Here is an 11,054-nt window from a genome sequence, read left to right on the forward strand (position 1 = left end):
TAGAAATGGAAAGTGATTTTTTTTTATGTTTATTTATTTTTGAGAGAGAGACAGAGTGTGAGCTGGGGAGGGACAAGAGAGACAGGGAGACACAGAATCCGAAGCAGGCTCCGTCCAGGCTCTGAGCTATCAGCACAGAGTCTGACACAGGGCTCGAACTCACAAACCGTGAGATCATGACCTGAGCCGAAGTCGGACGCTCAACTGACTGAGTCACCCAGGCACCCCTGGAACGTTATTTTTTTAAACATGTATTCCTTCAAATTAATTAGGGGGTGACCAGTCATACAACTGTGAATGATGACCTCCTGCATTCCTCATTCCTTCCTTCCCTAACTGGTCCTGCTCCCGCCGCTCTTCCCAGGTGCACGCTGGCCCTGCTGTCCTCCTGCTCTGTCTGCCCTCTCCTCCCCCAACTCTGCTCCCTGTTATCTCCATTCTCTTCCCCTGTTTTTCTCATATTTCATCCCTGTGGATACTGTGACGCCACTTTACAGGCATGTAGAAGCTTCCTGGAGAACAGTGTCACTTGGTTGATTACCCCACAGGTTGAAAAGAAAATGTTGCTATTTGTATTTTCTGTTGTGTCAGGTTGTGAAAACAGGAATGAGAATGAGGAGTCAGCCTCAAAGGCTGAAAACGCAGAAGACTCAGCATCGCGTGGGGAGACAACAGGAAGATTCCAGAAAGATTTTGCAGAGAAACGTGAACAGCAGGGCAGAATAGTAGAAAGGCAGCAAAGAAACCCTGAGGAAAAAACCGGAAGAGAAAAAAGAGATTCGGGGCCAGCTACAGTCAAGGAAAAAAAACCCACCACGGGAGAGAGAGGTCCAAGGGAGAAGGGTAAAGGATTGGGAAGAAGCTTTAGTCTGAGTTCAAACTTTAACACCCCCGAAGAGGTGCCGACGGGAACGAAGTCCCACAGATGTGATGAATGTGGAAAATGCTTCACAAGGAGTTCAAGCCTTATTCGCCATAAAATAATCCACACTGGAGAAAAGCCCTATGAATGTAGTGAGTGTGGGAAAGCCTTCAGTCTTAACTCAAACCTTGTCCTGCATCAGAGAATCCACACCGGAGAGAAGCCTCATGAATGTAACGAGTGTGGCAAAGCCTTCAGTCACAGTTCAAATCTCATTCTCCATCAGCGGATCCACTCTGGAGAGAAACCTTATGAATGTAATGAGTGCGGGAAGGCCTTCAGCCAGAGCTCAGACCTTACTAAACATCAGCGGATCCACACGGGGGAGAAACCCTATGAATGTAGTGAGTGCGGAAAAGCTTTCAACCGAAACTCATACCTTATCTTGCACCGGAGAATTCACACACGAGAAAAGCCGTACAAATGCACCAAGTGCGGCAAGGCCTTCACCCGGAGCTCGACCCTCACTCTGCACCACAGAATCCACACGAGAGAGCGAGCCCCCGAGTACAGCCCCGCCTCCCTTGATGCCTTTGGAGCATTCCTGAAAAGCTGTGTGTAAGGCAAGGAGTTGTCCACAAGCCATTTCCCCCTTCTGTTTCCAAAATTACCTTAGAGACGTGTGCCCACGGAGGGGAAAAAAGGCAGCCTCAACAGATTATAAAAGTCACGCTTAAGGATCCTTGTAGCTACATCAGCAGTGTTCTGCCTTTGCATAGTCTGTGGGCATGTAATCCCTCCACACAGCCCCTGCAGGGGAAAGCTAGTCACATGGAGAATCCTCACGATACTTCTGTACAAGACGAAAGCACACACCACGGCAAAACGTCAAGCTTTTCAGTAATGAGGATACCTTTTAAGGTGCTCTTGGCCCGAAAAACCACAGTACAAAATTGAAGGATTAAGATTGGCCCCGTGAAAACGATACTGAGGTTTAAAGCTGCTTGCTGCAAACAAACCCCACTTGGCCAGCATCTTGCTATCCCGTATTTCTCAAAAAGAGGAACAGTTGAAACAAAAACTGCATTGGGACATGCTGCTCAAACTAGTTCTAGAGATGATAAGTTATATATGTGATCACTGGTAGCCTGCCAAAGCTATAGAAATCTAGGACTGTGCTGATCAGTATCAAACCAAAGATTTCTGGCTCTTCCTGAACGAGGGTACGTGCACCAGTCTACAGTTCCAAAGGACTGCAACAAATGTAGATGGCTCTATCCTCATCACTGAGATAAATCCTACTGAAATGGCAACAATGATTCAAAACCCTTCTCTCCCTTCTCGAAATCCCTAAAGCACTATGGCACTCCTAAATGCATTTCTCCACAAGCTAGCACTTGATTGTATACTGTCTTTTAATCCACCATTGTTTCGTGTATGAAAGTTTTCGTCCTGCCCCCTGCCACACCCCAGCAAAGAGATGCTTCGATCGTCACGGGATATATTTACATCCCCGTCAGCACTGGACACAGTGCTGAACACCTAAGACGCACTCATTATACCTGACTTCTAACAGGACTTTCTATGCTTATGATAAAGTCCTGTGTGAATCATGAGTACCTGAAGTATGGTAGCCTGGCCCAACTTTTGAAGAGGACCTTCGGAATCCGAGGCATGCTAAAGCTCTGGGGTCTGATGCTGTTTTTATCCTGAATATAAAAGAAAGGTGCTGGCCAGCTGCCTGCATAGACTCTTCCTAAACACAGATCTGTGAGTAAGTACCATGGAATGTCAGAAGTGACTTTATTGTCATCATCTTAAGAAAAATAGGAACATTTACTAAGGCCAGTTTTTAACATCTTTCTGTTCCAAAAGATCTTAGAATTCTCTTCAGTCAGCTGTTGAACGTGATCATTTAGGCACTTTCTGAGTCATTTGTAACTAAATATAGTTCAGAAGCTATAATTTGTGTTGCTTTTCAGAAAAAGGAAACCTGTAGAGTGCATCCCCCCCCCCACACACACACACTTTTCCAGAAGCTTTGCAAAAGCATTTGATATCGTTAGCTGGCAATTACCAAACAAGTTTGTTGCTCTGAGGAGTTCACCAACAAGCTGAGACGTGGTTGGGTGTATCATAGTTGAACTGCACAGCATCTCTTCTGTTTCTCACCCCTGAAGACTGAGGGGAGGTTCTGAAACTCATCTTTTCCATCGTCTGTGCAGGAGGAAACAATTGGCTGCCTAGAAACTAATGGCAGACGTTTTTCAGATACACATACGGGAGACGCAGGTAGCATGGGCTACATAGGCAGTCCTCAGGGACTTGGGTAGAGATGACTCTGCTCCTGAGAGTGTGCAAATGATGGTGGACAGCCCTGCACGAACTTAGAAACAGACTAAGAGCAGACCTGAAGACTCCCCTTCCTGGGGGAACCCCACATAGAGTTTGAGGTTTTCCATCAAGAAACAAAACTATCATTGACCAGTTGTTCAGTGACCCAGCAGCTCAAGCCTGGGAGACAGCATGGCTGTATGGGGAACCAGTAAGGTGGGGACAACTGTGGCCTCAGTTTCAGACCAAACTAGAAATTCTGCACAGCAGTAATTCTTTGGCCTCTCTTTAGAGCTGGGACCGACCACAGCTCCCCTGTAGCTTCTAAACAGTCCTGTCAGTGTTGGCTGAGGAAACTTCAAGGAAGTCTGCAGGTGACCAGACTATTTCTGTCCGTCCAGTTTCAGACCAACAGAAGAGATAGTCCAGAAGAATATGCCTACATAGCTTTTTATAGTCCGTGAAGGTGGAAGAAGTGCTTTTAAGGTTTTTTTCAGAGAGGACGCCACGGTGGAGGCTTCACGGCTGGTGCTCATCAGCAAAGACTTGCCACTGGGGAGCACCAGGAGCAGCAGGCCGCTCGCTTAACCCCAGGCACTGATCAAAGCACTGACTGTTCTGGAGAGGGAACGAACTTGGGTTGGTTCCACATTGGTCCTTTTTTGTTGTTGTTGTTGTTTTTAGCCATAACTCCATGCTGACATTAATTCAGCCATCGTTTTGGGGTTTTTTGTTTTGTTTTTGTTTTTGTTTTTTTGTTTTGAAAAGGAAAGTTCAGTCCAGCCTGTGCCCTCCTATTTCTCTTCCTTGCCGACCATGGGGGAGCCACAGCGGTTGCCTCAGATCTTCAGCAGATGCACTTCTGAAAGCAGCCATTTGAAAATGCGTTTTCTGGGGGCCGGGGAGGACAGGCTATGGCTGTTCACGAAAACCTTTCACATTGGTCCATTTATCAGCCGCTCAGTGTAGAGTGTAATTGGGTCACGGTCAGAAAGGCTCACCACATCTCATTAGTGTGTCAGGACACTCAGAAGTTCTTGACTGGCCGAAGTCTATTAACAAACAGTTTAAGTACTCCATAGTTAAGTTAACCATTAGCATGCTAGTTGACCTGATGGAAGTTTTTGAAGGGTTTTTAAAGGATATACCTTAAATACACCTGCCAGGAAGATAAGTAAAATTCTTCAGATTGTGGGGGGGATTTGTCTGTATTCCAGCCTGGCAGGCAAGGCTCCAGCCTGAAAAGACAGATCTCTGAGGCATCTTGATATGTAAGACACTTCGTGTTTGATCAAAGGCATAAAAGTGAAACTGTGCTAAATGTGTACAGACAGCTCGCTGCATTTGATACGTGAGACCATTGACATCTTACATACATCAGAAAACTCATTCCAGGAAAGAACCTCGAGAATGCGATAAATATGGCAAAGCCTTTCATCACATCTCAGCCCTTGGCATCCGAAAGCTTACACTGTAAATAAACTTTATTAATATTGTATGTGAGGAAAACTTTCACGTACACCACTCGTTGCTTTGGACAGAAAATGAATTCCGTCCGTATGTTCCAATCATGTAATGAATTTCAGAAACACTGCAGAGGAAGCTTGATCCACTCCAGAGGATCCACAGAAGAAAAAAAAATGTGGGGAAATGCGAAAAAGAAGGCAAAGATTGTTAAAAAATTGTTCATGTTGGGTACTTCTATATATTTTGTATGACCCACAATGTCAATGTCTGTGTTTTGTACCTTCAGCCCCGGTTGTGATTCTGTGTATTCCCTGTAAACAGATAATGTATTTTATTTTAATCTATTTGACAGAACACATCACTCCAAAAGAGCAAAACTTCTGGAGTGAGCAGTGAAGGAGTTGATGTGGGTATAGACAAAAAGTCGGTTTGCAGAACAGAGGAGGGGGAAGAGGAGAGAAAACCTTTAGAGTTTGGTGCTCACCAAATCAGAAGAGATTAGTAGATTCCTTAGGAGAGACAGGTCAATAGGCCTCTAAAATGGAACAGTTCCTATAAACCTCTGCAGCTTCCTGCGCATTTTCTCTTCAAAGCCAGGAAGTGGACCTCTTAGCTGCCAGCTCACCATTTCAGGCAAAGAAAATGGGTTCTCTGAGCTTGCGAGGTGGGGGAAGAGGGGCTTCTCCGGGAATCAAGAGTAGGGAGTGCACTGGAAAGGCCCATTGGGACCCGTTAACCTGACCAGGTCACATAAACTATGGCCCTGCTTCCCCCACTAACTCTGCTCTTTACGCTTAGGCAATTTGGGTTAGCAGAACGCCAGGATGGGCCCTTTCCTGGAAAACCGGCATCCAGTTCCTGGCATGGCAGGAAGTTTTTCTGATAAGGCTTGAGAAGCGTTTTGCAGTATTTGCTTTGGCTGTGCTCCTGTGTAGCTTCCCTGCTCCCACTTACTTCCCGTGATTATTAGAAGGCTTGTGAAGATTCATAGCTGTGAAGGAATTTTTTTCTTCCTTTTTATCCTAGAGTTGATCACCTTTTATTCCAGGGTCTGGTCACCCTGATGTCCTCATCTGAAGCTAGCTAACCAGGTTCATCCTACCATCCTCATGGAAGATTCGTTATGTGAATTGGAGTAACAGTATTAAAATGTAGTCAAACGGTGACAGCAATACTTGCCAGAGGAGCCATATTTTTGTGTGTCCAACTCTGAGCAACTTCTCAGAAATATTTATGAGGGGGCTGGGTTCCCCATCTGGGAAACCAAATGAAGGTCTGCAGGTTGTGAAATGAAATGTAGAGTCAGAAGAAGAAACTAAGTGGTATAAATAGATCTTTTCATAGAAGTTAGAGTAGATTTTTATTTCAACTACTACTGGAGAGTTTAATAAAAAGCATTATTTGCAGAGTTTTCCTAACCTAGGTTTAGATTTTGTTTTTAGAATGGACACACTACTGTACATTTAAAAGCAGTTACTTATTTTGCTATTCAAATTAATTTTTTATTATATCTGAAGATGAAATTATCTGTTTTACTTTTCAAAGCTTTGTAAAACAAACTTGAAGTTATAGGGAGGCTAAGCCATCTCCAATTCTGCAGGTCAAATAAAAGTTGGAGAAATAACTTTTGGACATATCATACAACAGAATGTGTCAATGTGAGAATTTAGTTTCATATTGTTCTGTTTGACAGTGGATGGCACAAACCTCATGTTTTCCTCTTATCCTGAAACAGTGGAAGGTAAGGAGAGGCATGAGGTTTGGCTTCTAAACACTGTTATTTTAACAGCTTTTTTTTTTTTTTTTTAATGTTTTGAGATTTCTCCCCTCCGTTTACTTAAAGAATTATGGCCCACTTAGAATTACATGGTAATTAGCAAAGCTAATTGGTCTTCAAGTTCAACTTTCTCCCTTCAGCAAGCACTCATGAAGCAGTGAGGCCGAGTGAGTGTCTTAAGACATAAAAAAAAATGAGACCTGCAAGTGATTGAAAGGTGGTAATAAAACTCAGATTTCATTCCAGTTTCAGATTTGGGTTTTAAGTTTCTTGAGTCCAGGGAAGGGACTAGGCAAGCGCAGTCGCCCCGACTCAGGTGTGTGTGTTACTGCTTGCTCGCCTTCCTCCTCACCTCAACCACTGACCAGTGTAAGTAAGGTTTCTTTCTGCCCTAGCAAGGACAAAGCATGTTAGGCTCAGACCAGCTTCTGCCAGTAGCAGGGGTTACATGAAAACGAATAATTGGGGGGAGGGGGGATGGGGGGGGAGAAGGCGGATGGTGATTGTGCAGAAAAATCTTGTTCTAAAACAATACGAGTGTGGGGGTAAGGGTGGGGAGGGTTACAAGCAAAATCAGCGATTATTTTAAAATGAACATATTGTATTTTTATTAACTTGTAGTTAAATATAGGTTATTACAACCAGGTCAACATGATAAGCCTAAATCTATATAGAGAGCTAACTCAGGCATTGTCTTGTTTATCTGTAGACTGGATAAGACAAACCTTTCCTGTTCTGTCAGTCCCTAGTTTCTTAGTTTAGAATAAGTTAGATCGAAAGAAGAAAATGTGTCTTTGTAATACCCGCAGAATTAAGTTCTTGCTGTTGAAACCTGGCTTCTCATTTCACTAGTCTTAGGAGAGTCCAGACGCTTGGTAGATGTTCAAGAAGTGATTTTTAAATTGCGTTTGTTCCTTTAAAATCCTCATTAACCTTTCTAGGAAGGCTTCTTTGAATAAATAATGGGATCTTAGAGGAAAAGTGGTTTGTTTTTTTAAAAGCTAGGGAACTCCTCTATTGAAAATCATTTGAAAACTTGATTGAGGACTAAAGTTTCCATTATGAGAAATGGCAGCAAAATGACACTTACATGCATTTATAGTCAGTGGTCCATTGTAGGCGGCCCGTGGTGTCTGATGAATGTTAGAGCAGTGAGGTTGGGGAAGGAGATTGTGGGGAATTGTTAATAAGTATCTCTATGTTGTTTCTCTTCTGGGTCATGGTAAAACAATAAATTCTCACCTCTAGGTGGCAGTGTTGGTGGCGTTTGCTTTTTGTCCTCCTCCGTGGCATAAATACACATTTTGGGTGAAGGAAAAAGTGTAATTTCAAAGTTAAAAACAACTGCACCCCTGCAGACCATCTTCGCAGCCATGAACGTGCTGTAAGTAACTTCACAGGAGCACGTTCCAGGCGGCCTTTCGAAGGCAACCGATGAAAACCTGTGGTGTGAAGTAGCTCTTCCCGATACCCCAAAACACGATTTTCTCAGAAGACGGAACCATTAAAACAACCTTTGACCAATTTATGACACTCCAAAAAAAACCGAACATCCTAACGGTTGGTGCAGCAGGTGATCTGTTCAGATCTTCGCACTGTGACTTCTCCCCTGATAACCTGGTTCTGTTGTGCAATGTAGTGAAACAGACTCCATTTGATTTTTTTTTTCTTACTTTGTCTCATTTAAATGCTTTATACACCCTATTTAGAAACCAGAATCGAGGCGTGAAACATTCTATCTGCTTCCGTTTCAGGGTTCTTAAGGGACTACTAACTCCTGCCCTGCCTGCTCTAGTGGAACATGCAAACTCTTTTTAAAGTAAATAAAAGAAGTAAAAGGTGGCACATGTGAAAAAAAAAAAAAACAAAACAAGTTTTTTATGCATTGATCTTCACAATAAAATCCCCATTCAGGGGAACTTTGCCCTGTCCAAGGGTCTTAGCACCCCGCTCCCTCCACTGCCCAGAGAGCAGAACCTGAGCTGAGGGCTTGTGTACAGATGATTTATTTGGGGAAGTGATTCCAAAGAACTGAAGTGAGGGACAGGGTAGGCCGAAATGGGAAGAAATCCAATCCGTTATTGAACTTAGTCACTGCAGTGGAGGATGGACCCTATGGCAAATTCTGGCCCTGAGCTAATAAAATCAGCCTTGGGTAAGCAGAGGACAGGAACCTTACCGCACCACCCCCCCCCCCCCCCAGGGCAAACTGGAGCTCCAAGAGCCAAGGGTCAGGGTTTCTTCCGGAAGCTTCTCAACTTTTTACTCTGCAGTCCAGTTCAAACCCTGGTGGCTGCCTTGCCTTCCTCTCTTCACAGCTGCAGGAGGGAAAGGTGGATGAGGCCACCTTCCTTCCACCCTTACCTTGGTGGACAACCCTATTCGCTGCCAGGGTCTTGGGTTCCCAGTGCAGATGTCTTCTGCTCTCCAGTCCCCTGTGCTAGTCACAGCTTCACTTCACCCTTTCTCAGCAGATGTCCCTCAGTATTCTTTCCCAAGGGCCCACGTCCACCAGGACGTGCCTCACTGCCTGGTCCTTCCTGCTCCCTGGAGCCCCTGGCCTTGCTCTCTGGTGCTTCCATGCCCCTCACCCGTCAACACCTGTTCTATGTTTAAATAAACACACCTATAGTTATAAGGAGCAAAAGCAAATTCTGAAAATCTTTGGACTTTGTCCTTTCCTTTTGGGCTACCAAATTCCTCTCTCAAGTGGACCATGACCACTCTTCTCATCTCTTAGGTGCTGGTCTCCCTCCTGTACCTCAGCTCTTTCCCAACCGTTTAAATGGAAGATCACAGGTGTTCTTGACAGAGCATTTTCCCTCGTCTTCATTCTCCCTAATCTAGAGCATTTGGCCATTTCCTTGAAACTCCGTCAGTGGCTTGTATTATGCTATCCTTTGGCGGCTCTCTCTTCACTCATGAATAATAAACATCAATTTTTTCTAATCCACACATCAATTTTCCAAAAAAAACAGTTGACTCAAAAGTGCAGAAACAGGCCTAGAAAATGAAGTGACTTACCCAGTAAATGGGAGAGCAGGATTTTATTTCTAAATTTTTATTTTGAGAGACAGCATGAGCAGGGGAGGGAGAGAGAGAATCCCAAGCAAGCTCTGCACTGTCAATGCAGAGCCCGACTTGGGGCTCAATCTCATGAACAGCAAGATCATGACCTGGGCTGCAATCAAGAGCCCTAAGCTTAACTGACTGAGCCACCCAGGTGCCCCCACTTTATTATTTTTTTTAATTTATTTACTTCCTTTTTTTTTAATTTATTTATTTTTGAGAGAGAGAGAGCGTGTGAGCAGGGGAGGAGCAGAGAGAGAGGGAAACAGAATTCAAAGCAGGCTTTGAGCTATCAGCACAGAACCTGATGCAGGGCTCGAACTCACGAACTGTGAGATCATGACCTGAGTTGAAGTTGGACACTCAAGTGACTGAGCCACCCAGGCGCCCCTATTTACTTCCTTATTTTTAAGTAACCTCTCTACCCAACATGGGGCTTGCACTCAACTCCGAGTCACATGCTCTTCTGATTGAGCCAGCCAGGTGTCCCCAGAACTAGATTTTAAAGCCAGGTGTGTGACTCTAGCAACCATTCTGTTATAAGCTCAATTCTCCCTCCTTCATAAATCACTTACATGATCCCACAACTATGTTTATGGAACAGCCTCGCACAATGGTTAAACGTACACAGGCCTTGGAGGGAGCCAGTTTGCCTAGGATCAAAGCCTTCATCCACCACTTACTTGCTGTGTCTTAGTTACCTCATGTGCAAAATGGGCAGAGAGTTCCTATAAGCATTAGATGAGCCATTACATGTAAGTCATGTGCAACAGTGCCTGACATAAGTGTTCCAAAAATAGGTCACCTGTTACTTCCTCCATGGGCCTCTCGATCTCTCCTGAATATTTATTTAGCCCTCACAAAAGTCACTTTTTTTTAAGTGAAACATCCTGGCATGTCCTCCATTCCATGAGCCCCTAAAACACATAACCCTGAAATCAGCTCCTTGTGAAACTGGGGACCCTGGCTCTGGGCCCATTGCAGTCCCAAATGTTATGTGCAAAAATTTCACAAGGCCTCTGTGATTAAAGTTGCCTCACTCCTTCAGCTGATGCAAGTCCCTTTGCAATCTCAAATCCTCCAATGAACCAGAATTTCCCCTGGAGGAGTGAAAATTGCTGCCCAGGCTTAAAGGAGCCCTTCCATGCTTGTCCCAAACTACCCATGTCCCTTTGCCAGTGGACTTACTGCCTCCAAGTCTTCAGCGTGGCCTCTACTCTGGATGCTTGAACACAGGAGGTGGTAGTCTGACTCTACCCTACCTGGGTTAAGTTTGTTGCGTGCCCTACATTTAGTTCTGGATTGCACATTTTAAAAGAGAAACAGTCCAAGTGCTGGATAATAAAAGCAACACCACCTCGTGTGTACAATAAAGGTTTTTTTTTTTTTTTTTTTTTTTTTCTTGGTGAAGAGAAAACTCACGGGGAACTTGGTCTCTTCCCTCAAATACCTAAAGGCCTGTCATGATAAAAGGGATTTAATTTGTTCTGCATGAGTCCCAAGACCTAGAACCCAAAAGCCTTTGCGACAAACACTGACAGGCCA

The 11,054-nt window shown here is 44.3% G+C and overlaps 1 protein-coding gene across 4 annotated transcripts in view; it reads left to right on the forward strand.

Moving 5' to 3' along the window:
• The window catches only part of ZKSCAN1 (zinc finger with KRAB and SCAN domains 1), a 55,375-nt gene extending 47,681 nt beyond the window's left edge, over positions 1-7,694 (forward strand). For all 4 annotated transcript variants that reach the window (XM_086691973.1, XM_086691974.1, XM_025923282.2 and 1 more), the window contains one exon: positions 592-7,694. In XM_086691973.1, coding sequence (XP_086548099.1) covers positions 592-1,484 — 893 coding nt within the window. In that variant the 3' untranslated portion in view covers positions 1,485-7,694. The remainder of the gene's footprint in view (positions 1-591) is intronic.
• The last annotated feature ends 3,360 nt before the right edge of the window (positions 7,695-11,054 follow it).

This window comes from Puma concolor, chromosome E3 (assembly GCF_028749965.1).
Source record: "Puma concolor isolate L17-30 chromosome E3, mPumCon1.1.hap2, whole genome shotgun sequence".
NCBI classification, from domain to species: Eukaryota; Metazoa; Chordata; class Mammalia; order Carnivora; family Felidae; genus Puma; species Puma concolor.